The sequence below is a fragment of the Delphinapterus leucas genome, chromosome 17 (genome assembly GCF_059928025.1).
Source record: "Delphinapterus leucas isolate spDelLeu-1000000601 "Yukka" chromosome 17, BTC_Dleu_Yukka2, whole genome shotgun sequence".
Classification (NCBI taxonomy): Eukaryota; Metazoa; Chordata; class Mammalia; order Artiodactyla; family Monodontidae; genus Delphinapterus; species Delphinapterus leucas.
In genome coordinates, this window is record NC_143145.1 from 78,724,016 (window position 1) to 78,751,731 (window position 27,716).

The window sequence follows — 27,716 nt, forward strand, 5'->3', positions numbered from 1 at the left end:
CAAATCTCTCCCACTGTCTCTGTCTGCCTTTTGCTGCTAAGACAGACCCAGTGGTGCTCATACCCTCGTGTTATCCCTTCCCCTCGAACGTAGGCTGGGATTTTGGGACTTGCTTCTAGCAGATAGAATGGGGCACGGGGGATGGGATGCCTCTTCCAGGTTAAGTTATAAAAAGACTCTGGATTCATTCTGATTCTCTCCCTCCCTCTCTCTCAAACTGGCAGCCATGTCCTGAGCTGCCCTGTGGAGAGACCCATGTGGAAAGGAACTGATGTCTCCGGCCACCGGCTTCCAGGGACGGAGGCTGCCCATGGCCACGTGAGTGAGCGTGGAAGCAGACCCTGCCCCAGCAGAGCCCCAAGATGACAGCAGCCCCAGGTGACACCTTGACTACAGACTCGTGAGGGACAGAGGCTGGCACCCAAGCCAAGCCCAGAGTCCTGACCCACAGAAACCGTGAGATGATGTTTTTTAAACTCGTATTTTGGAATAATTTATTATGCAGCAATCGATAACTTAGATGAACATCATTTTTGTCCCCTTTCAAGGTTCGTAGATTAGCTTCCCACCGACCACACCCGATTAAAGCAAATCCTGTAACTGGGCTATCACTGAACAAGGTTAATCGAATGTCTGCTGTTTAGTAGGAGGGCAGGGAGTCAAGAGTTTCTGAGGGAAACGGCCCCAGTGAGAGGGTGTATATGCAGGGGAGGTGTCATCCTGGAGAATGTGCCCAGGGCAGACCTGGCCTTACGCCCGTCCAAAGTCTCTGACAGTTCGTATCGTCTATGGGAAGACTCCATCTAGACTCCTCACGTGCAGCCACTTCCCCTTCTTATGAGCTGCTCTTCAGCGATGGGGTCCTCATACAGGTTCTCCACCCGAGACCCCGACCCTTCTAGTCCATTTCATTTGGGGCGGAGGCCGAGGCCAGGCACGTGGAGCTCTCGCTCTTACTTTGTTTGGAGAGTGTTGTTTCCACTTCCTGCTGCTGACTAGCGAAACTTTCGGTTGACTCGTTCCACATTTTACTCTGTAGGTTTGAAAGCACAGCTGAAGTCATGGATAAATGAGGCCCCCGTTTCTCTCTGATAAGGGCTCTTATCCGGTTTCATTCACTCTTGAGAAGCAACAAAACCTGGTGGTTCAGAGCTTGGCTCTGGATCTCGACTTCCTGGTTTCTGGTTTTGCTCTCATGTTTACCAGCTGTGTGACCTTGGGCAATCTGCTTCACCTCTCTGTGTACCCGTGTACTCAACCAAACACTGGGTAATAATAACTGTTACTGAGCACTGATGACCATGTATCTCTTATTTATTTTTTTTTTTAAAAGTTTATTTATTTTTGGCTGCATTGGGTCTTCATTCCTGCGTGTGGGCTTTCTCTAGTTGTGGCGAGCGGGGGCTACTCTTCGTTGCGGTGCGCGGGCTTCTCATTGCAGTGGCTTCTCTTGCTGTGGAGCACGGGCTCTAGGCACGTGGGCTTCAGTAGTTGCAGAGCGTGGGCTCAATAATTTTGGCTCGTGGGCTCTAGAGCGCAGGCTCAGTAGTTGTGGCGCACGGGCTTAGTTGCTCTGCGGCATATGGGATCTTCCTGGACCAGGGATGGAACCCGTGTCCCCTGAATTGGCAGGTAGATTCTTAACCACTGGGCCACCAGGGAAGTCCCATGTGTCTCTTATTTATAAACACTAGAAATGGTTAGCTATTTTTTTGTTTTGTTTTTTTTTTGGGAAAGAACTAGAAACTGAGTTTGACTTTTTATTTATTTATTAGGCTGTGCCAGGTCTTAGTTGCAGCATGTGGGATCTAGTTCCCTGATCAGGGACTGAACCCGGGCCCCCTGCGTTGGGAGCGCAGAGTCTTATCTACTGGACCACCAGGGAAGTCCCAAGAAATGGTTAGCTGTTTTACAATGCTGAAAATCAGGAATACATGAGAACAGTCTCGCAGCGTGAGCGTGAGGAAGTTAGCCTGTGCTTACAGGACTGCCTGGCTTTCAGAGAATGCTCTGTGAACCTCAGCTATTATTATCACAATATAATTTGGCACAAATATAAAGCAATCATTTAAAAATCAAAAAACTTTCTTGAGCTCTGACTACTTTCTCCAACTTAAATTTTTGGAAGTTGCCGTGCATTGTGAAATAACCCATGGACATAGAGTGGATTCTTAGAGAGTGGTTCATGACTCAGTTTCCTCAAAAGAAATAAGCCCTCCCTCTGCAAAGCCTTTGGAAGTCATTTGTATTCAAAGAGTGGGGATAAGTCCTGAATTCTTTCAAGAGAAGAGAAATTGCCTATTTAATGGGTGAAAAGAGAACACTACAGAATCGTTTATGGAACTTTTGAGGAACTGAAATATGTAAAATAAATGAGGCATTGTAGAAAAGTCAGTTCTGTTAGTCAAAGGAGAGTGTGATTTAAGTTTCACTATTTTTTTAAATTAATTTATTTTTTATTTTTGGCTGTGTTGGGTCTTCATTGCTGTGTGTGGGTTTTCTCTAGTTGCGGCAAGCGGGGGCTACTCTTTGTTGTGGTGCACGAGCTTCTCATTGTCGTGGCCTCTCTTGTTGCAGAGCACAGGCTCTAGGAGCGCAGGCCTCAGTAGTTGTGGCACACGGGCTTACTTGCTCTGCAGCATGTGGGATCTTCCCGGGCCAGGGCTCGAACCCACGTCCCTTGCATTGGCAGGCAGATTCTTAACCACTGCACCACCAGGGAAGGCCCCTAAGTTTCACTATTTTTTATCGAGGAGATGAATCTGGACCCAGTGATGATGCACGGATATCCACAATAACCTCATGTCATACATGCTATTCATAGCAGTAGTTTTCAGTGGACTAAGGACATGTATGTATAGAATGCTTGGTTTATAAGGCCTGGAAATGGATTATCTGTTTTGATAATATATATATATTATATAATTATAATATATATATTATGTATCTAATATATAATATATATAATATATATTATATGATAATATATGATATATATGATATGATAATATTTTATGATAATATGATAATATATTATATATATATATTTTGGCCGTGCTGCGTACCTTGCAGGATCTCAGTTCCCTGACCAGGGATTGAACCTGGGCCACGGCAGTGAAAGCCTGGAATCCTAACCAGTAGGCCACCAGGGAACTCCTGAGTATATTATATTTTTACAAAATGACAGCAGATCCTAGACCCTTGAAACTCAAAGTGTGGTCCTTGGACTGCCAGCACTGGCATCCCCTGGGAGCTTGTCAGAAATGCAGAATATCAGACCCCAGATCAGACCTACTAAATCTGAATCTGCTTTTTAACAAGATCCCCAAAGATCTGTATGTCCATTAAAGTTTTAGAAGCATTTCCTGAGACATATATCAGGTTAAAAGTCAAGTTCTTACATTGGCCTGGCATAGTGGTAAAAGCATGGAAACTGAAGCTAGCATGCCTAGGTTTAAATCCTGCTTCCACCACCTACAGTCTGAGTCAGACAACTTTCTTAACCTCTCAGAGACTCAGTTTTCTCATCTGTAAAATGGGAATGATAACAGCACTACCCTATTGGATTGTTAATTGAATTAACAATTGTAGAATGCTTAGACTGGCATATAGTGCTATAGAAGCGTTGTTTAAATACATTTTTCTAAACCTATGTAACAATCAAAAAGTTCTAGAACTTCTTTACACAGTAAATTTATGGACTGATTACCAAGGCCTACCAATTTCTCCACATTCTCGCCATTACAGTGGTCCCTCAGTCTGCAGGGGATTTGTTCCAGGACCCCTTGCAGACACCAAAATCTGAGGATGCTCAGGTCCCTTATATAAATATCCAGTCAGCCCTCCGTACCCTCAAGTTCTGCATCTGTGAGTCAACGGAGGGTTGACTTACTTCCTTACTCCCCCTTTTGGGCTTCCTCTGAGCCTCACACATATTTCTACTCTGTGCTTAGTGCTCTGAAATGTAGCTATCTGTTTATCGCTCTGCCCTCTACACTAACTAGGAGCCCTTGGGAACAAGGACGGTATCTTAGTCTTTTTGGTATCCGCCCCACAGAGTCTGGCACAAGCATCAACAAACGTTTTTAAAGTGAATGAACAGATGTTTGGTCACTTTTTTGTCATCTTTCTCAAGGCCCAGATATTTGTTTTTCTCATGCATTTTTCTCTTCATATCATTTTAACACCATCAGTTGATATTTGTGGAGAACCCATTATATGTAGGTGTATATATTTCTTGGTTTACTAAATACATTTTTGCATTATTTATATTTGAAAGTGGTGCCTGGTTGTCCTAATGATGCAAAACCCAGCAGATTTCTATAACATGATTTCTATAAGATGATTAGAGCAGGGAAGATTTTCTGCTCTCAGTTTGGCCCCTGTATCCTTCGCAAACAGCAGGATGTGACTTCATCCAGCCTTAGCCCCTTTGGACGCATAGTATAGCCTGTATCACGCACCTAGTTATTTAGGCCTAATTAAGGCATACAATCCTATCTTTGAATACTTAAAATACTAGCAAACCAAATACAGCAATATATAACAAGGATTAGACACCATGAGAACTTGGGATTTATTCCAGGAGTGCAAGCTTGGTTTAACATCAGAAAATCAATTAATGAAATACACCATATTAATAGAATAAAAGACAAAAACGACGTGATCACCTCAACAGACACAGGAAACTATTTGACAAAATCTGCTGCTCCTTACCACGTTAGGAACAGGAGGGAAACTCCTTAAACTGATACATGTGCCAAAAACCGTCAACAAGCATCATACTAAATGATGAAAGACTGAACGCTTTACCCTTAAGGCTGGGACTAAGGCAAGGATGTGCGCTGTCACCACTTCTATTCAAGTGCACAGCGGAGGGTTGTGGAGATGGGGGGAATGCAAGTGATGCTAACGGGCGTAAGGTTTCTTTTCGGCTGCGCCGTGCGGCATGCGGGATCTTAGTTCCCCGACCAGGGAGCGAACAAACCCGTGCTCCCTGCAGTGGAAGCGCAGAGTCCTAACCACTGGACCGCCAGGGAAGTCCCTAAGGTTTCTTTCTGAGATGATAAAAATGTTCTCAACTCAGATTATGGAGATGGCTGTACATCTCTGTAAATACAGTAAAAACCATTGAACTGTACACTTTCAACAGGTAAACTTTACGTTATGTATACTTGAATATAAGGGTTAAAAAGTCATTACAGGGGGCTTCCCTGGTGGCGCAGTGGTTGAGAGTCCGCCTGCCGATGCAGGGCACACGGGTTCGTGCCCCGGTCCGGGAAGATCCCACATGCCGCGGAGCGGCTGGGCCCGTGAGCTATGGCCGCTGAGCCTGCGCGTCCGGAGCCTGTGCTCCGCAACGGGAGAGGCCCCAACAGTGAGAGACCCCCGTATCGCAAAAAAAAAAAAAAAAAAAAAAAAAGTCATTACAATACATAATGACAAATGACAAAAGTTGTAACAGCAGCTACCCTTTTCCTAAGCACTGAAGGTGTCCTGGGCAGTGCAGGCAACTATTTCAATACATTATCTCCATAATCACATAAGAAGTAAATGTTGCTATTACATCTTACTGCGTTTTACAGATAGGGAAGGTGAGGCTTAGAAAGTTTTAAGTGATCTGCCGAGGTTACACAGCTGGCAATCGGGGGAGCTGGAATTTGGTCCTAAATACTACTAGGCTACACTGTACAGTGAGATTAAAAGGGAAGAATCTTCCAAACTCTACTGTTATTGAACACATGCTCTGGTCATTAAATATTTATGCCATTACAATTCTGTGGACTTACACAGACCACTTCCCTTGGTATGAAATGGGGGCCTGGACTCGCAAAAGGGGGCTCATGTGAGTCATAAACCATTCCAGAAGTGGGCTCAGCTGAAACTCAAATTCACACATGGGGGATCACACACCCTTTCATTCACCCTACAGCAATGAGAACAAAATCCCACCCAAATTATCGGCAACACACGCATGCAGTGCAGTAGGATCTTTCTCTTCCTTCAGCTCCTGGGGAGACAGCACAGAGGTGGGTGGGCAGCATGGCCTTCTACCTCTTACAAGGCAGCCTAGCCCGTGGAGAGTGAGCATTCCAGAAGAAGGGATGGAGCGCTAGCAGGTGGAAGGGACCACGGAAGGAGGTTTTCCCTCATGTTACTAAAAAGACGGGACACTCGGTGTGCGCTAAAGCGCATGGTTCTTCTGTTCTCTTCTTCCACAGAGGCAAAGGGGAACTCTTTGACCCTCGTGTACTCTCTCTGGCTTCTCTTTTGTGATTTGTGTTGGCTTTCAGGGCTCTTGGGCATTTCTTTTAATGTGTTTAAAAATATTGAATTAGAAGGTGAAAATACATAGGACAGGGTGAGAAACCTGAGTGTGCTGGGCTCATCACCACCCACAATGATACATGGGAACATGGCTGCCGAGGGAGCTAGGACTTACTACTGGCCCCCAAGGGCCCTGAATCAGTTTCTTTTGAAAGTTCCTATTAGTGTACTATAATTACAAAAGTAAGACAGCTTGTTTTTATAAATTTGATCCTCAATTTCACTTACCTGTTGCTTTCAGAGCCGTCTCCCCATTGTTTCACTCTGGGAAAAACCCAAGTTAACTTCAGGCACTTGAAAATAGCTATTTATGAGACATCTAAAAGAGAAAACAGAATAAGCTCAGGACATCTTTTAAATAAACCTAATAAAAAATAGGTGCATGGAGGCTTGTATGTATCTTTTTTTTAAAATGAATTTATTTATTTTTGGCTGCGTTGAGTCTTCGTTGCAGTGTGCATGGGCTTCTCATTGCGGTGGCACCTCTTGTTGTGGAGCACGGGCTCTAGGCGCGTGGGCTTCAGTAGTTGTGGCACGCGGGCTCAGTAGCTGTGGCTCGCAGGCTCTAGAGAGCAGGCTCTGTAGTTGTGGTGCACAGGTTTAGTTACTCCGTGGAATGTGGGATCTTCCTGGACCAGGGCTTGAACCTGTGTCCCCTGCACTGGCAGGCGGATTCTTAACCACTGTGCCACAAGGGAAGTCCGTTGTACATATCTTTCATAAGAGGTAAGGAGTCACAGAAACAATGACATAAAAATTGTGATAAATAAATAAATCAGCCCAGGTACTGAGGACCTGCTCTGTGCCAGCCAGTTAGCTGATGCAGAACAGATTCACGGGGAAGCCAAAGAAGCTCAGGTCAGGGTCCCTTACTTTCATGGAGTCACTTGCAAGACCCTTGAAGGTGCTCTGGCGACTTTATATTCTTAATTTTATATTCTTATTATTTTTTTATGAATGTAAAATTTTTATTCTTTTTTTTGGCTACAGATGAGTGTTTATTTAAAAATAATGTTCAGGAATTTATACTCACAGGACATGTTATAGTTAACATCCAAAGACAATCAAAAATATTTCTGGACAATTTATTATATGCTTAGTACTAAAAAGCTCCTAAATCTGTACAGTGTTGGCATTACAAGATTAGAGAGTTGTTTTTGGCTAATGATTATTGTAGAAAATGAGGAAAATTTCAACCGTTACGATCAATCAGGTATAATTTTGTATTTCGCGAAGGACAGTCGTCGTATTTAGCAACAGCCTCACTTATAAAGCGTACTCACTTCAAGGTTGTATTTTGATGCTGTTTCCTTTCCCTTCTCTTCTCACAAGTAACCAACAAGATGCAAACTGCTTCCAGTTGACAATCCAAAGGAGGAATCATGGCTAACCGTCGAGTCACTAACATTTGTGAAAGGCAAATTGCAAACTTCACCAAAAGGAGTAAAGCTGTTCCCTCTGACCACCTTATTCCATGAAAAAAGTGTACTCTGACTTCTAAGATGGATTTTTAAAATTCAGTAGAAAGATTTAGGAGAGTCATTTTTATTTTTATTTTTTTTGCGGTACGCGGGCCTCTCACTGTTGTGGCCTCTCCCATTGCGGAGCACAGGCTCCGGACGCGCGGGCTCAGCGGCCATGGCTCACGGGCCCAGCCGCTCTGCGGCATGTGGATTCTTCCCGGACCGGGGCACAAACCCGTGTCCCCTGCATCGGCAGGCGGACTCCCAACCACTGCGCCACCAGGGAAGCCCTAGGAGAGTCATTTTATTGATGTATAACATAACATAAGGAAGAGTGGACAACTGTGAATTATTCTTGCAGAAGAGCAGGCCCCGCCCTCAGACTGTATAAGTCTCAGTCCTACCACACCCGGGTCAGCCTCTGCTTGCCCTTGCTTCTATAGAGGGTCTTCTCCCTCTTCCTCTCTCTCATCCCTCCTGTGGAAGCAGAGTTTGCTTACCAAACGCCTCCCTGAGTTCTGAGTGATTTTTGGCATCCAGTTTGCATTTTGATAAAGACAGAAATGATACAATAGTCATTTCCTCAGGTTGGAATAATGTACTCAAATTCTCAAAATTAAACTTAAAAGGCATAAGTGTAAGAAAAAAATCCAGCATCTGAGTTATAAAATAAAAGGTATTCGGTAGGGGAAACTTAGCTAGAGTATCATCTGTGAAGAAAAGAATGAATGTTTTGTTTCTGTAGTGCTAATGAGCTCGTTAGAAAATTCTGGAGTTAGGAGATGTGGAGTAGCCCGTCAAGCAGAGAGGAGCCCACGGTACTCAGCGCACATCCACTGCATTATCCTATGTGCCGGGAATCCTATTTCAGGAGTGGTAAAGCGTAATTTTCAGAAAGGTAAAATCACAAAAATAAAATGAATATGTGTCAAATACTTTATTTAACTCATTAATTAAAATCCACTTAAATGTGTTTTTGACTTATAGAGATTTATATTCTCTGCCAGACAAACTTCATTTGCATTGCCATGAACAGGAATCACTGCACTGCTATGGGCATACAACATTTGTGTTGTAATCCGTTTTCTATAACTTCAACTCTATCCCTGCAGATTTGGAAAATAGCCTTGTCAATCAAGTGAAAGTGCTCACCCCTTTGGAATTAGATAAGCCCAGAGGGTTTGGTAACAATGCCCTGAGCTCCAGAAATCACTTTGGCCCTTTTCCAATACGTGGACCATTTTTCCTATACGAGGGATATTTCCAAAGAAGAGGATGCTTAACAGACAGTAACTGTGAAAGCAGAAGCTCTTGAAATCATGCATTATGTGGACAAATGATGGTACAGGGGATATTTTCAGCCTAGCAAACACAAAGACACATTGTTGACAGTGATTCAAGTTATAAAATACTGAAGAATTGTCATGAAGCAAAAGGTTATCCTTATTCTGTGCAGTTCTGGAGGTCAGAACTACGTAAAGGAAAAAAACAAAACAACAAACAAACAAACAAAACAACCAAAAAAAAAAACAGGAAGTTACAGCAAGGCAGGTCTTAATTCAGTATATATGAAAGACCTGTTCAGAAGGTGCTCATAGGTGGATTCCTCGCCATTGAAAATATTTAAGCAGAGGTTATATAATTTTCTATAGGAATTCCGCAGAGTGAATTTTTACATTTTTAAGAAGTTTGGTCTAGAGCAGTCTTGTCCTATAGAAATATAATGCAGCTCATATGTAATTGTAAATTGTCTTATAGGTGGATTAAAAATTTTTTAAAAACCGATTAAATTGATTTTAACAGTACACTTTGTTTAACCTGATATTCCGATTCATTATTATTTCACCATGTAATCAATATAAAAACATGAGTGAAATCTTTTAATTTTTTTTTTGTACTATGTTTCTGAAATTCATTGTGAATTTTACACTTACCTACACATCTCAATTTGGACTAGCCATGTTTCAAATGCTTGATAGCAACTTGTAATTACCTTACTGGACAGCACAGGTCTAAGACCACTGGTTCTCAAACTTTAGCCTGGAGGACTTGTTAAAAAACAATCGCTAGCTCTAGCCTCAGAGGTTCTGATTTGGTGAGTCTGGAGTGGAGCCCAGAAATTTGCATTCCTAACTATTTCTCAGGTGATGTGATACTGCTGGTCCAGGACCATACTTTAAAAACCGCTGGTTTACACAATGTTCACTGCAGCTCTATTTACAGTAGCCAGGACATGGAAGCAACCTAAGTGTCCATTGACAGATGAATGGATAAAGAAGATGTGGCACATATATACAATGGAATATTACTCAGCCATAAAAAGAAACGAAACGGAGTTATTTGTAGTGAGGTGGATGGACCTAGAGTCTGTCATACAGAGTGAAGTAAGTCAGAAAGAAAAACAAATACTGTATGCTAACACATATATATGGAATCTAAAAAAAAAAAAGGTTCTGAAGAACCTAGGGGCAGGACAGGAATAAAGACGCAGACATAGAGAATGGATTTGAGGACACGGGGAGGGGGAAGGGTAAGCTGGGACAAAGTGAGAGAGTGGCATGGACATATATACACTACCAAATGTAAAATAGGTAGCTAGTGGGAAGCAGCCACATAGCACAGGGAGATCAGCTCGGTGCTTTGTGACCACCTAGAGGGGTGGGATAGGGAGAGAGGGAGGGAGACGCAAGAGGGAGGAGATATGGGGATATATGTATAGCTGATTTCCTTTGTTATAAAGCAAAAACTAACACACGATTGTAAAGCAATTATACTCCAATAAAGGTGTTAAAAATATATATATGGAAATTGAAAGAAAAAATAATACAGGATACAAGAATATCTGAGACTCATGAAAGAATCTGATAAAATTGATTAAGTCCAGTTTATTCTGAAAAAAAAAATAAAAACCACTGGTTTAGACAAACCTAAGATCTTTACCCATAAGGTGAAAAATGCTTCTCTTGATAATGGGTACGCGTGTTAGATATTTGTTTTGTGTTTTTGTGAGATGATGGTGTTTGTTCAGGGAAATTAAGACTTTCAGGGTGGACTCCAAAGGATTCTGCCTTTCTCAGTCTTTGTTAAAGTTTCCTCTATTATATCTTTTTTTTTTTTTGTGGTACGCGGGCCTCTCACTGTTGTGGCCTCTCCTGTTGTGGAGTACCAGGCCCCGGACGTGCAGGCTCAGTGGTCATGGCTCACGGGCCCAGCCGCTCTGCAGCATGTGGGATCCTCCCGGACCGGGGCATAAACCCGTGTCCCCTGCATCGGCAGGCGGACTCTCAACCACTGTGCCACCAGGGAAGCCCTCCTCTATTATATCTTTATCTCATTCTTGAGCACCTAATGTTTTATTTGCTTTTGACTTCCAACAGAAGGTTACAGCTTTTGAGAATATGTAAACATTAACATAAGAATAAGTCAAAAGTGGAGTTTCAGATTGTTGTGTTCTTATAAAGGGTATTCAGTGCTGGGACATGATTTTCCAATGTGTTAGACCCCAGAGGCATCAATAGCCCTGTTTTTCTTTGGGTAACATACCCATTGGCTATTGAATCCATGAATTTATCTAAATCTTTCAGAAAACTATAGATTTTTAAAACTATAGCATAATTTTTCAAAAGTTATTAATTGTACAAGATAGGCTTTCTTTTAATTTTTCCTCAAATTTACATCTTCCAATCTCCAAAAGGAACTTTCTTAATTTTATAATTGCAGAAATTGGCAAATACATCTATAACTAATTTACTGATGCCACATCATTTCCCAACTAGAATGTATCTAGTTATCCTTGGGAACTTCAGTTTGCCCATTGGTGCTTATCCAATGGTTTTATCCCTCAGTATCCATCAGGTATTCCTTTTTCAACTTATGCTATCAAAACTCATATTTCTTGCACAAGTTTTTTGGTTCGGCCCCTCAAAGATCATCAGTTAGTGCCAAGGCAGTTATGAAAAGGAAAAAAAAGGGAGGAGGAGTTATATTTCCATGTACTGGAAAAGGAGACAGGTCTGGGTAGTCTTGGTAGCCAAGAAGACAAAAGTTTCTTCTTAGTAGATACAAAGAAACACATATCCTTACAGAGAAACAAAAGTTCCTTCTCCTTAGGAAGTTCTGGAATACAGCAGGGACCACTTTCTCACAGTCGTCACAAATGCACATGGTTTCCATCAACTCCAAATACAAATGGGCTTGGATGTGCTCACCGGTCAGGAACAGCAGGTTCTCATCAGGCTTCTGTTACAGAGGGAAGCTTATCCAAGCTGGGGCAATTCCCAAGGAGGACAAAAATCAACGGTTTTAAAAGATAAAATGTAGAGACTTTCAAAATGTAATAAAATTTTATGAAGTGTTCCATAAAAAAGAACTGATTCAGATGTATTGTGGCTTAGAAACTCTGTGTAAGAATAGGACTTTGACCTTCAAAGTGTGCAGTATATGAAACAATACAGTTCAGTTATTTTTGCCTGGAAGTGTTCTGAATCACTTTTTGCAGACCCAGAATGTTCATTTTAGAGTCAGATTATGGACTTTCCAAAGCATTTGTTCTAGGTTATTTTAAAAATGATTAAAATCTGGTCATGTGCATTAGTCAACAAGCATTATTTTGAGGCAAGACCTGCCTCTTACTAGGTCTTGGGTATTCCACGACGAATGATATGTAGTCACTGTTTCTTGAGAGCTTATACTCAAGCGCTGGAGAAAGATATGGAAGCAATGATTATGGTGCAAATGCTTCCAGAATAGAATAGCACCTACTTTGGCAAACTGTGGGAGGCGGGGAAGCCTACGTAGGGAGGAAGAACTTGAGCAGAGTTTTGTAGATAGTCAGGGGCTAAGAAGGGCTGAGGAGGGGAACAGGAAAATGAACAGGAGTTCTTCATTTGTGCGGAGAAAACACCACCCGCAACGTGAAATACACGGTGTATCTGGGGACCAGAAAGTATCTGGTGTTGTGGGTATAGAAGAGGTTGATTCAACCCAGCTGAGATCAATTCTGTGTGCAGCGCATGCATGGGAATTTTGAGAGCATAGAAGAGTCAAGATTGAGAGAATCTAGGAGGGGTCACAGCTAATAGGGAATTGGCAACAGTCGGTGAGAAACGGTAAGGTCTAATTAGCTAACATCTTGGTACTATACTGTGTACATCGGTAGGGATCTAAAACCTTTTGAATGTCAAATGCCTTTCTGAAAGACAGATTTTAGCTTGTCAGTGATCTTGTCAGCAGGTATTTACTGGTTGTCCAACATGCTTCTTGAGTCACAACATCCTATTACTGGAGTAATGGAAGCCATACCAAGCGAGCAGATTGTGTGCATATCCTAATTTCATCGCTCATTGTTTCTTTCATTTTGGGGAAGTTACATAAACTCTCTGGGCCTCAGTTTCCTCGTCTGTCAAATAGTGGTAATAAAACTTACATCACAGAGTTGTCACAAGGATTAAATGAGTAAATAAGTCCAGTAGTATTTGATTCATACTTGTTGCCCAAACTGTGCTCATTTCCAGCCCTAACTCCTTCCCCTGCTTTGGTGTGAAGTGTGGTTTTCCCGTGTCTGCTTACAGGATTAACACTGATTGGGTTTATTTAAATAACATTTAGAATTTTTGGCATCTCTGGTTCACATACTTGGAGCAATTTCACAAATATGCAAATCATAAAGACATTCCTAAATACGAATACAACAATAACATGAATAACAGTGAGATGGACAGTATTCAAACTAAATGATGACAATAACCAAATTAACTCAAAGATAAAATGATCTAAGAAAACAGCCAGGTCATATACACCAAGTGTCAGTTTCTTATATTACAACAATAATAATCACACTATTTGAGTGCTTATTAGTGGCAGATACAGTCTGTTTTGCTATAATGTGATACATGTGTTCCTAAAAAACACTGTGCTATGAAAAATTGGCAAAAACAGCCACAGGGCTTCTGGGGAAAATGGGATTGGGGCACAACACTCAAACCCTTCATCAGTGACACATTTAAAAAAAACCCAAAGGAATGGAATAAAATGGTAGCCGCTTTTACACACTTCAAAGGTTAAGAAATGCATAAATGCTAAAATAAGTGCAGCATTTTAACTTGGAAAAGACCTGATGTTTGCTTGTAGAAGGGTTTGCAGCTTGTGACTTACTGTGAAGGGGTGGAAGGAGGGTCACCTGAAGTCTGACGGAGAATTGTCATGTCAGACGTAGCTGGCCGACGTCTGAGTGTGTGCATGTGCGCACATGTGTAGTCCCGTCATGACTCGGGTCAACTGCGTGCAGTTTTTTCTGCTTCCATCTCATGTTTCTCACAGAAAAGAAAGTGGCCTGAGCGAACAGGGAAGTCTTGGTGTGCTCAGATTGTTCCCTGATATATCAATTGCACTGGAACAAATCTGCATTTTCACAAGCATCCTGGTAGAACTGGCTCTTCTCGTTCAGATGCATCATCTGTATGAATTTAGGTAATCTCCTCAACACCGCTTTTGGTCTGGTACCATTATTGTCCTCATTTTATTGATGAGGAAATCGAGGCAAAGAGAGCCTAAATGACTTCATCAAGATCAAACTTATTAAGCAACAAAGCCATTATACTATACCACCTTCCAACATAGTGTATTATGCTAAAGATAATAATCCATTTAATAAGATACGTATTTCCATCAGACGTTTGATAATTCTTTATATCTGATAATTATTGTGTCTCACCTAAATCTCTCATGTTGTAGTTTTAGTCTATTTCTGTTATCTCCTTTCAAGTTGGGGACTATCAAGCTATAATGTTGTGTGTTGCTGCCCTTTAAATAATTAAAGCCCAGTCGAAACTAGTGCAGTCAGTCTGGTTTAGTACCTTGTGGGTACTTAGCACCATGCTAACCTCTTTCTTCCATCATTAAAAATTATGCTAAAAGTGATGGTTAGTGAAGCCCAGTCAATGGGGTTCCTACCATAATGTCAACATGTGTGCTCCAATAGCATTAGGAATGTTTATTGCTTTGTGTATTTCATTAGTGTCCCTGGTTCCTCCTCATTACACAAACTCTTTATGAAATAGAAATATTTAATATAAAACACCCTGAAGGCTTTCTGTTTTTTGACGAGTAGCGTGTTAGATGGCTAAGGAGGTACTTAATTTATAGCCCATTGAGTGCTGGTTGCAAATGTGAATGGATGAATAACTAATGACACTTTGAATGGGAGTTTGTTACAACAGTGGCTAAAACCTGACTCTAAGGTGAGAGGTGGGAAAGGGGTCTGGAATAAGTGTTGGCTGTAGAGCTGGGTAGACCTGGTTAACTCCCGTACTTGTTAGCTCTGTGAACATGGGCAAAGCACTTAATTCTCTGAGTTTCAGTTTCCTCATCTATAAAAAGATACCTTTTATCATATTATTATGAATTAATGAGTGAAATCACATTACACACATAATACATAATAGCAAGTTTTGATTAGCAAATCAACCAGTGAGAGGGACCCTGTAGTCCGTCAAGTGACATCAAATCCTGGGACTTCCCTAGTGGTCCAGTGGGTAAAACTCTGCACTCCCAATGCAGGGGGCCCGGGTTCAATCCCTGGTCGGGGAACTAGATCCTGCATGCATGCTGCAACTACAAGTCCACATGCCACAACTAAAAAAAAGATCCTGCATGCCACAACTAAGAACTGGCGCAGCCAATATTAAAAAAAAAAAAAAGAGAGAGAGAGAGAGATCAAATCCTGAGTTGTTAGTCTGAGCAGGGCAAGCCTGAGGTTGAAGCAGAGGCTAAGACAAACAGAAGGACAGAGAGGGGAGAGGTCAGAGGAGCAACAGAGATGGACTAATGCATGGTTGCAGAGTAGGGTTAATTTGGGAGCAAATCTCTTCAACACGGGATTCCAGCCACAGATTCCCTTTTCTATACCTAAGCAAAGTCTTTCTTTTTTTTTGCCACTCCACATGGCTGGTGGGATCTTAGTTCCCCAACCAGGGACTGAACCAGGGCCATGGCAGTAAAAGCATGGAGTGCTAACCACTGGACCGCCAGGGAATTCCCACAGCTGGATTGTTATGTTTGGAAATGGGATTCCAAGAGCAGAATAAAAATACCAAATTTCATCAAATCCCCAAAGCAGAGTCTTAAAGTTATACACAGAATGTACAACATAAAGAGTGAACCCTACTGTAATCTATGGACTTCTAGTTAATAATAATATATCATTAATATTGCCTCATCAATTGTAACAAATGTACCACACGAATGCAAGATGCTAGTAATAGGGGAAACTGGGCTGACATGAGGGGGTAGGTGGCAACTGTCTGTACTTTCTGCTTAATTGTTTTGGAAAAAAAACTGCTCAAAAAAAAGTCTATTAATTAAAAAAATGTTTCAGTTTTGTATGGCTCTTTTTCCAAGCTTCCTTTCTTAGCTTCCTTGACCCTTCCATTTTTGACCCTCTTGACTCCAGCTGCCAAGACTGGTCCAGCATACCTCCCTGTTTGCCCAGAGGCAGGGTGCATTAGAGCTGGAGTATGCATTTAAATTCCTGTCTGGTTCTTAACTGTTTTACAACCCACATTCTCCTGGTTGTGGAGACAGAGCACATTAGCTGAGTTCACCAACTCTGCAGGCAGTCAGTTTGGCAGTTCCGAGCACAGGTTCTAAGAGAGGCAGATCTCAGGTCACCCACACCTCTGTCTATGGCCACCGACAATCTCATCTGAACATGCAATGATATTTCTAAAGCTCTTATGAGACTTAAAGGAGACAGTCTATGGGGGATGCTTGACATAGTGCCTGGGACACAGTTAGTGCTGTTTCAGTTCTTTATGCTGCATAATTAACCACCCCAAAGCTTAGTGGCTTAAAACAATGATTTATGATTTCTCACAATTCTGTGGGCCAGGAATTCAGGCAGGTCTCAGACGGGCAATTTTTCTGCCCCACACACTGTCAGGTGGAGCCACTCACCTGGCTGCATTCGGCTGCTGGCTAAGCTGGGCTGGAAGGTCTCAGTCACCTGTGCCCTGGGCTGCTGCAGGTGTTGTCACGTGGCTGGCTTGGGCTTCCTCACAGCATGGCGGGCTTGGGGTGGTAGAGTTTCTTCCATGATGACTGGTTCCTAAGAGCAAAAGAGGAATCGGCCAGCCCTCTTAGAGGCAAAGCCCCAAACTGGCCCAGGGTCACTCTACCACTGTCTACTGGACAAAGCAAGTCACAAAGCCAGCCCTGATTCAAGGGAAGGGGAACCAGCCTCCCCTCTCATGTGCCTACAGGACAGGAATTACAGCAGCCATCTTTGGAGACAACTGTAGTGCCCGAATATTATTTTCCTATGAATTGGCTTTGCCATTTTGCACAACAGGCATAGCGCATCTCCTACTGCCAACAGCATGTTGTAGGGCAGAGTGAGGCATCCCAGTTGCTGTGGGAACTGAAGTATGAGTCAGGCCAACAGCCTACTCTAACTTGGCCATTGCATCGTTTCTTCACATCAAGAGGGCTCAAAACATTTGTTTTTTAAACCTATTTTTTTTTGGCGTAAAAGTCTCTGTATCCTTGAGGATAATTTTTTATTTTTTTGGCCATACCGCTTGGCTTGTGGGATCTTAGTTCCCTGACCAGGGATTGAACCCCAGCCCTCGTCAGTGAAAGCACAGCGTCCTAACCACTGGACTGCCAGGGAATTCCCTCAATACATTTTTAGCATTGTTGTTCTGTCAACAGTATGTACCTGCCTATCATTTACTTTGTACTTTATTTCACGTCATGAGATTATTTTGAGACTTAAAAAAAAATCACTAAAACAGAGACACACTATTTAAAGGTGTCCCTTTGCCCTTTTACTAACACCACAGAAAGCCTTCTATTAACACCACAGAAAAAGAAAAACTTGATCAAAAAGTGAACCCAGGCTGGCTTCTATATTCCAGTTTTTGCTGTTTGGTTTTCCTTTTCACTGGAATGTCTTTCTTACCTCACTTCCTTCTCTCTTCTGTGGGCAAAAGAACACTTATTTATCTTTTAAGACCCAGCTCACATGTCACTTCCTTTACGAAGCCCCTATTGACACACCTGCCACCAAGTGAACTTGATCACTCCCTTTTCCATGGTCCCACTGTACCCTGAAAGCGTCCACCTTAGCAATCGTAACTTTTTTTTTTGGCGGTACGCGGGCCTCTCACTGTTGTGGCCTCTCCCGTTGCGGAACACAGGCTCCGGACGCGCAGGCTCAGCGGCCATGGCTCACGGACCTAGCTGCTCCGTGGCATGTGGTATCTTCCCGGACTGGGGCACGAACCCGTGTCCCCTGCATCGGCAGGCGGACTCTCAACCACTGTGCCACCAGGGAAGCCCAGCAATCGTAATTTTTATTGCACTAATATATTGGTAAAGGCTGATCAGGTGGCACGTGGAAGCTAAGTCTTAAGTCCTACCATGAGAGGATACAAAGAGAAATAAGATGAACCTCTTGCCCTAGAGGAGCTCATTGTCTATTGGAGGAGGTTATACAACACGTACTTCAAACACAATCTTCATTTCAGGGCTAGAGATCTACACAGATTTATTATGAATGCACTTTAACCACTTGAGTGGGCGATTTCCTTTGGCAAACACTAGGAAGGCTCCCTGCATAAGGTTTTGCTTGTTATAAAGACAGATTGTGGAGCCATCAATATAATGATCTCAGACATCCCAGATTCAGCCTCTGTCATTTTGGTGCTGAAGGGGGCACTGGGCCCCAGACATAATTGGTGTGATCTCAGAGAAGTGAAGAGAGCTATGGCCCATGTCTACTGGAGGAGATGGGGGGTTTTCCATGGATGAGGGCTTTCTCATGGTGTGGTGAGGCTGTCAGGATCCCAGTTAGGACCAGGCCTTCTAAGAAGTTTGCAAGGCAGAGATAAGTGCACTGCTTTAGGCTGTTTAGTTTCCTTACAGGTCAGAGAGGTACTTTTACTTTGAAAAAAAGACAGGTGCCAAAAAGCATTTGAGCCAATGAAGATTACCCTTGAACTCATCTTTACCTGAGTGGCTACTGTAACAATCAGCTTTTGCTAGGTTATGCTGCTGTAACAAACAGCCCTGAAACCTCAGTGCCTTTTCAAAGGTTTATTTCTCACTGACATAATAGGTTGACTTTGGGGTGTCTGTGGTTCTGCTCTCTGCATGCTTTTTACTCCAGGATCCAGACTGACTGAAGGAGCAGTGCCTTTCTTGGACTGGGTCATTTTGGGGCAGAGAGACAAATATAGTGGTGGAACCACATAATAACTCCTAAAGCTTCTATTGGGAAGTGGTGCATGCACTTCTACTGATATTTACTTGGTCAAAGCTGTGAGGTACAATCTCACAGAAAGGGCCAGAGAATGACAGAAAAGATACATACGAACCTTCAAGTTGTGAACTTTCAAAAATGCAAATGTACGTTCCATCAATATCAGGCGTGAGTGAAATTGCAGCTTGCCCACTGTCTCCTATCGCTGACGGTCCTTCAGCTCTACCATCTCCCACCTCCTCTCCCTCCTCCAGCCCGTAACTCTTCCTGCCTGTTCACTCGATGCCAGCCCCTGGATGTCAGCTGTTATACCGTGCTACTGTACTTTCCAAGGTACTGTACTGTAAGATTAAAAAGGTTTTCTTTCTTTTTTGTGTTTTTTTTAATGTATTATTTGTGTGAAAAGTATTATAAACCTATTACAGTATAGTACTATATAGCCGACTGTGTTAGTTGGCTACCTAGGCTAACTTGGTTGGACCAACGAACAAACTGGACTTAGGAACGCACTCTCAGAACGGAACTCATTCATATGTAGGGGACTTACTGTACAATCTTCCACAGCTACACTGAACCCAAAGACTAAAAGTTGATGATTCTGAAGACAAGAGACCAAGAAGAGGTCAAACAAATTAGGTTGATAAATGCTACTCGAAGCAGGCAAAATATGAGATTAATCTGTTGCAGAAAGAAATATGAAAGAATCAGAACTTGCCTACTAAACAAAGCTTGAAACCTTCAGAAATCAAAATGTATATAGTGAGGAAAATTTTGACATCTATACTGACAAAACAAAAATCAGATTAGCGAATGTAACAACCAGAGAAGCATCTTACTTCAGACATGAGCCCACTGAAGCACACATTTTTTGAGTATCGCGGATGGGTCTTGGCAGGTCATAGAAGGCTCTCAGAGAAGAAAATGGATCGATGACAAGCACTTTCATGATTCAGCATCATTGGTCATGCCAGTAATCGTACTCCCTCCCTCACTGCCCACCAAAAAATCCTACTCATCTTTTATGGTGGGCCTAAAATGCTATCTTTTCCCAGAAACCTTCCTGGATCATTCCCTTGTGTGTGAATCGCGCCTTCCTTAGATGGTGATGGTACTTGCCTCTCTATTTAACATACTGCCTTTATTACACTTAATTATCTCTTCTCACCTCCTCACTCCCAAGACAACTGTAAATTCTTTAAGGGCACAAACAGGATTTTATTCATTCTGGGGTCTCCCACAACAGAGCGGTGCACACAAAGGAACACAATTCATTGTTGGTGAAGTTCAGAAATTGATCTGGTTCAAAGCTACTTGACATGCAAATATTAGCTCCATCCTTGAGGTGTTCCTAGAGCACAAGGTGTGCACAAGAAGGTAATGATCATTTATGACAACTCTAGGGCCCAAACTCATCAGTACAGTAAGAAAGCCTTGGGAAGGTAGATAAAGGGTGAGAAAAGATTGGGAGCAGAGGGCTGTGTAAGTGTGCGGTGCTGTGATATCTAGATTCGTTTGCTCCTTTTAGGTATTTCTATTTCTCTTTTCTTAGTATCGGATAGTAATTAGTTACATATATCTTAGTTTTAATAAATTGTTTTAGGATGTGGTTTGACCTCAGTTATGCAAACACTAAAAGTGAGCAATATACAGTTGATTTAAGGAATTATCAATAAAAATGATACTAGGTTGAAATGCATTAAAATTATACAGAGGGATATGTGTAGTACTAATATTCATAATATAGAGCATGAATATTTTTAGACTCTCTGATACTGGATTTAGGTGTGCTTGTTCTATCTTGTAAATCAAAGCAATGGCCTATATCTTTGATCTGTGTGTTCAGGTTTTATGGCGACAGATATCTTATAATAACTAGAAATAGAAACTCCACCTTTAGTGATAATATAGTACAGCGATCTGAGAAGAGAAGGTCTTAAGGTGCTATTAATTAGCAGAATTCTGAAGCACACAGTCTCAAAGCAATTAAGCCTGTTAATTGAATATCTGGACGCATGGTGGAATAGCTCATATGTTGCTTGCTGGGCAGGTATCCTAGGCTTGCAGAGAGGAGTTACATTACACACATGATGTTGAAAAATTCACAAAGAACAAATATGGGTAAACATACGTTTGTCTAGTAGCTAACTGTATTTATGAATACATCGTGGGCTATATGCAAAATTGTCTATGAGTTGCAAAATTCAGGATTAACAATTCAATCTCTCAGCCTATCTGTTGTAGATACGGCGCACCATTTACTCATGGAAAACTGAGCTTTTCCCACAAGATTTTGCTGTCCTCTGGTTTGGTAAACATCTCTATAATTCATGTGATCCTTTAAATGAAATTGGTGGTCACACAGGGGTTGCAATCTAGCATCCATGCAGGTTTGGGGGCAAAGGGGAATGGACACTGCTGACGAGCTCAAGGTCACAAAGTGATCTATCTTGTTCTCAGGATCCTGCCTGGGTTCCATGAGTTGCAGCATTTGATGAACGTGTGAACCTACTTCTAAAAAGAAAGTCGATTGAAATTTTCAAGACTGTGAAAAAGTTTTCAAAAATGGAAAAAGAAATAAAATGTTCCTTTTAGAAGAACTTCAGTGGAAAGTGGTTAATATTTTGGGCAGTGCTTATTATTATTATTATTATTTTAGTGCTTATCATTTTTAAAGGCTATATCTTTAGGGTAGACCTCTGCTTCTGTCAATCCCAGGCTTACTGGGGTGCAGAGGAGGGAGGGTCTCCACTAAAGAACACCAAAAGGCAGTGAGTGAAGAATGAGTTTAGTCTCTCTCAAACTGTGTATCAGTCCTCTGAATGGTGGACTTTCTGGTCTCTGTGTTAAGGGAAAAGAGAAATTACAAGAATGCTTGAAATCCTCAAAGCTAAAGTTGACCAATAGCTTTTATCTATTTTGCTAAACATTCCAGAAAGTGGCAGAATTGGTTGAGTCCGCCCCTCCCCCCCACCCCCTTTAGTCCCAATCCATTTTCCGGAGAAATTTCTAATAGCCTATAAAGTCGTTTTTTACAAAAGTAGAGGGCTGAGTAGGCAGTGAGGGCTGGGAACACAGAAACTAAACATCTCCAACGTGAGCATCTCCATCCTTACACGAGGAGTTAAGCATTCATAAGGATGGTATCATTTAGAAACCCGCTACTCAACCTGCTTACATTTTGGTGCACATTAATAAAAATCTTACCTAAGGTCCAAATCTGAGCTTACTATGCACACAGACCTTCTAAAAATGCGGGGTTAACCTGCTCTGAGTTAAAAGCTCTTGGAACAGGGGGTTGAAGTCATTCGCCCTGGATTGAGAAGCATATTCAAGAGGTGACTCTTTGGATCAGCAAAGTTCCTGTTTGTTATGTTATGTGTGCATTTCATTATTTACACGATTTCACCAGGTGATTGGGAGCTGTGTACACAGTCAGCTGCGCCCGAAGTTTTAAGCCAGGCTTAAAACTAAAACTAAACAGCCTTCCTTTACTGTCTTTCACTCCTCTTGCCTTTTTTTTTTTAATGGAAAAATTTCCCTAAAATTTCTTCTCTAGATTAAAATAATATTTTTTTCCTTGAGTGTTTTTAGGAACTATACGTTTCCTGGAAAATTTTCTATAATCGTTTCCGCTGGTCTCTAAGGATGAATTAAAAAGTAAATATTCAACGACTAAGATTCGGAGCGGGAAACTTTTTTTTGTTTTGGTACAGGGTTCTCCAGCCCTCTCTTTACTCTTATGCGGGGCAATTCGTGTCTCTTCTCCCCGACCCCTTTCTTTCTTTGTGGTATTTCCTGGAATAAGATGACAGTAAATTAGGGTAGGAAGACCCTGGCCTAGCCCCTGCGCACCGGGGTTGGGCGCGGGAGGCCGAGCGTGCGTGCGTGCGTGTGTGTGTCTAGGGGTGGGTTCTCCTGCTTCCGTGCGTTCGGCCCGTAGCCCTGGGGCCTCTTCGTGCGGTCCATCCCGGGCCCCCGCCTGAGCGCAGGAGGCGGTCCCTCCCGTGCCAGCCACGCCCCGGCCGGGTTTATAACTCGCCTGATCGCGCTCCCGGAGCCGCGGCTTCGTTCCCGCTCCGGCCGGACTCGGGCGCGCCCCCAGGGCTGGCCGCCCGACGACTCCCGCCTCGCGCCGCTCGCGCTCGCTCGCGCGCTCACACCCACGTTGCCCTTCACCGCACGCGCTCACACTCATTCTCGCGCGCTTGCCTCACGCACACAGGCGCGCTCCCACACGCGGGAGCGCTCCCACTTGCACGCGCGCTCCCACCGCCCTGTGCGCCGCCTCGCGCTCCGGAGCGCTAGCCTCGCAGAGGCGCAGGCACCGCAGGCGAGAGCGCCGAGGGGACCCACGGCCTCCCCATGGCTGACCTGAGCTTCATCGAAGATTCCGTGGCCTTCCCGGAGAAGGAGGAGGATGAGGAGGAAGAGGAGGAGGGTGTGGAGTGGGGCTACGAGGAAGGTAACCGGCCGCGCGTCGGGAGGTTGGCGCCGCTGGTGTCCCGCTGCTCTGGCGCGCTCGCCGCGCCCCGCGTCCGCTCTTTCCCACGTGCGTCCCCGACACTTGCGCACGCCCCCGGCCCGTTTCGGGGCACCAGGCGCTCCGGGGAGAGCGGGGGTGCCAGCCGCCGGCGTTCGCGTCGGGGAGCCCGGCCTTGCTGCCGGGCAGCGGTTGGCATCTGCCGCGGTCCGGAGGGCGAGCCTGAAGGCTGCGGCGGTGACATTTCTTGCGAGTAGCGAGAAGAGCCGCGCTGTGCTGTACTCAACACCTTGAGAATACAGCGTTAGTGAAACTATTAGTTTCTTTTAAAAAATGTTTTATTGGCGTATAGCTGATTTAGAGCGTTGTGTTAGTTTCAGCTGTACAGCCAGGTGATTCAGTTATGCATCTATCTACATACAGTCATTCTTTTTCAGATTCTTTTCTCATATAGCGTTAGTGAAACTATTAGTTTCTTGCTTGCCTGCGGGGAGAAAGTATTTGAGCCACTGATCTTTTCTCTGAGGATGCTGACACCGATCAAGTCTTCCTCAGTTTTGAGCTGAATCAGTGGACCTGGCAAGACGGGGGCTGCCCTTTTAATAAAACGTTTAGTTTCCTAAATGTATCCCTGAAGATGTAGGACTCCTAACAGAGCTGACTACTGGTGCTGATGTTGGCTACATATATTGAAACAAACGTAGAGTTTACAACTTGAATTATAAAAATACGAAAAGAGTATTATGTATATAATACGTACATACAGGTATGCGTATATACACTTATGCACACTTCAGAATACTGTGTTCGCATTTCTGGTAAGGAGTGTTTATTCACTAGCAACAGATTTATGGTTTTTGGCTCTCACCAAGAATGCTGAGTGTTATAGGAATTTCCCAAGTACTGCACATAATTAAACTAATGAACAGAGGAAATTTTTGTGGTATCATTTTTTTTCTAATCACTTAAAGATCTAAATTTTCTAGAGCCATAAATTAGTACCTCTGTGTAGGCAAATAGAATATCTTATTAGTCTAGGACTTTGAATGTGTTATTTGATAACATTAGATCATTCAAAATATGAATGCAAAAATTCACACACATTATTATTACCATATTTTATCTGTAAAGGGACAGTAGTCATAACCTTCTTAATAATGGCAAGGATCATAAGCAGTGTTTAAACTAGTTTTCCCCATGTTACATTTTGCTGTAACTTATTTTTTCAGTCTGTTCTAAGTTTGCTTCCTTTTGTCCTCAGGTGTTGAGTGGGGCTTGGTGTTTCCGGATGCTAATGGGGAGTACCAGTCTCCCATTAACTTGAACTCAAGAGAAGCTCGATATGACCCCTCACTGCTGGATGTCCGCCTCTCCCCGAATTACGTGGTCTGCCGGGACTGTGAGGTCGCCAACGATGGGCACGCCATTCAGGTTATCCTGAAGTCAAAATCAGGTATTTTAGGTGTTTCTGCGTGCTTCTTAAACTAGAAGTTTATAGAGCTTGTGTAACCTTAAAGGTAGAACTAACGTAGCTCTGTTGTCAGGCTACCTTTATAGACTATAAAATGCATTTTTTAGGGGAATAATTTTCTGAAACATTTTTGGAAGGATGAAAGGATGAAATGATGAAGGTGTCAGTTGGTTGTTCCATGTTGTGTGATGTTACTGGAACAACCTTAGTTGGTCAAATTCCAGCCCTGTGGAATTTGAGCAAAAGCATACACAAGTGTACCAAGCTGCATTTTGTCCTAAAGTGTTGATTAGCTTAACAGTATGTTCTAGATTGGTCGGTCTTAACAGTTTGCTGTATTTGTAGTAACCATTTTCCTTGGGACTGTTCAAGCAAAAAAGGTAACTACCTTCATCTCCTTTTACACTTACTTGGAGATTTTAGTTAGAGTGTTTAACTGGCATGAATTAATAGGGTTGGATTTTTATTTTTAAGAAAAATTCACAAGCTAACTTCCACTTAATTCATTACCGTTTGTTTTATTGAAATGTATAATTAACTGAAAAAAAGATTCTTGGGAGTACGTTGTCATAACATTTAAAGAGATTTCCCTTCATCTAAACTAAATTACTATTTTATGTTGATCTGCATATTTCTGTATATTTGTCATGACAGTGCTTGCAGTCTATTTGGTGTGCTGAGCAAATAAACTTTCCATTTTAAACAAACAAAAAAATAAATCATGTAGATGATTATAATTCTCTGTTTTACTAACTTGTAAAACTAAAGATTCGGATTTATTGACATAATCTGACATTCAAGATAGACTTTCCAAATTAATTTTCTCTGCTAAATTAATATGACAAGAAGAATTTTAATTAATAGCAATCAAAAACAGCCTGTTAACTCAGCAAAAGATTTAAATGGCAAACAAAGCTCTTTTACTCATTTATTTTTTAACTCTCTTCCTCCCCTCTGAACCTATTTGAGATGGATCTGAAATGTTTTTTAGAAAAGCTGTTGGGTAATTACCAAGGAAATTGGCTTTTGGCTCAAATGTAGGAGAGAGGAGAGTGGAATATTTAAAAATTAGCATTAATATCTTGCTTTTCATAGTGAATAGTAACTCTATTTCCCTCTTGGAGAGAATGTAAAATTAGGAGTACGTTGAAATACTAGGAAGCATTTGATAAACAGAGATCAACTGTACTCAAATTAATTCTGAATCGATAAATTTGATATTTCAAGCCATAAAATCTTTGGGTTTATTATTAGGCAGGGCAGGTATTGATTACCAACTATGGATATTTTATTCATTGTGAATATTCCTGAACTTTAATTTAGAGTCTTCCCAGCTGCTCTGAGTCTAGTCAAGGTATGGGCGTCACCCAAAACAGCATCTAGGTGTTGTGTGGATGTAGTCAAAGAAGACAGCTTCAGATGTAAATTTGAACTTAAATCAGATATTTTTGGGGGGGTTATCTATGATGGGACCTTATGTATTATTTATAAAATATATAGTAAAGTTATTGTATGCTGACTGTCCTGGCATAAAAAACATTTTAAGGTAATGTTGGTATTACGTTTTAAGGTTTATTGGTATGTTGACATGCTTTTTCACTTCTGGAAATAAACGTTTATATATCTATACAACTAACTTCCATTTCACATCAAGCATCATGGTGATTCAATGTTGGTTTGTATACAAATGGATAGGAAGGTTCTTGAGGATTCATACTGATGAAAACACAGTCGTTTAGAGCATCAGTGTAAATACGACATGGTGTTATAAAGTATCATGGGAGCATAGAGGAATGACTGAGTCCAAACGCTGTCAGTTAAGACTCTGTGTCCATTCCTGCTCGAAGATCAAATTTACTCCATCACATTGAGTTGACCATTTTCTTCTGGTAACTTCTCAAGCCTTCTCAACCTTTTCCTTGGCCCCCTATCGCCTCCCAAAACAGAGCCGATCAAGCAGCGTTTCGACTCTCCGCCCACTGGGTCCACCCTGACCGCCGAGGAAGAGCTGTCTGTATTTTTGTCTGGGTCTGATTTGACGTGCACACTCCAGACCCCTTACTTCTGACTCCTTGGAGACCTTGCTCCTTCAGATGCCTGTCTCCTTTCTGCCAGTATAATCACTTCTTCATTGTTTCTTCCCTTTCAGTGTTTCTCCAAGCTTTAAAAAAAAGTAACCAAAAAAATCCCATGTCTGAAAAAAAAAAAAAAAAATCCCATGTCTGGACCAGCTTATTTATTTGCTTCTTAGCATATATAAGTTTTTCAAAGGAATGGTCTGCAAGCCCTGAACACCCTGTATTTCATTTATTTAATTCAAGCTTTATCTTTATCAAGATAGAATGTAAACATAATTTAAATAGTTGGCTAGTACTATATTTGTCTCTGCTTCTGGTTATAACCCACCCCTCCCCACTTAAAATTGTTTGCCTTGATTACGACCACTTTCATCTCTTAGCTGTTTTTCCTGCTGTCACTTCCACATTTCTTTTTTTCTTTTGCCGTATGCGGGCCTCTCACTGTTGTGGCCCCTCCTGTTGCGGAGCACAGGCTCCGGACGCGCAGGCTCAGCGGCCATGGCTTACGGGCCTAGCCGCTCCGCGGCATGTGGGATCCTCCCGGACCGGGGCACGAACCCGTGTCCCCCTGCATCGGCAGGCGGACTCTCAACCACTGGGCCACCAGGGAAGCCCCACTTCCACATTTCTTAATAGC

At 42.4% G+C, this 27,716-nt stretch overlaps 1 protein-coding gene across 1 annotated transcript in view; it reads left to right on the forward strand.

Moving 5' to 3' along the window:
* The window catches only part of CA8 (carbonic anhydrase 8 (inactive)), a 266,760-nt gene that overhangs the window by 100,769 nt on the left and 138,275 nt on the right, over positions 1–27,716 (forward strand). Inside the window, exons 6-7 of the mRNA XM_089899127.1 lie at positions 225–23,599; positions 24,792–24,983. Coding sequence (XP_089755253.1) covers positions 23,413–23,599; positions 24,792–24,983 — 379 coding nt within the window. The 5' untranslated portion in view covers positions 225–23,412. The remainder of the gene's footprint in view (positions 1–224; positions 23,600–24,791; positions 24,984–27,716) is intronic.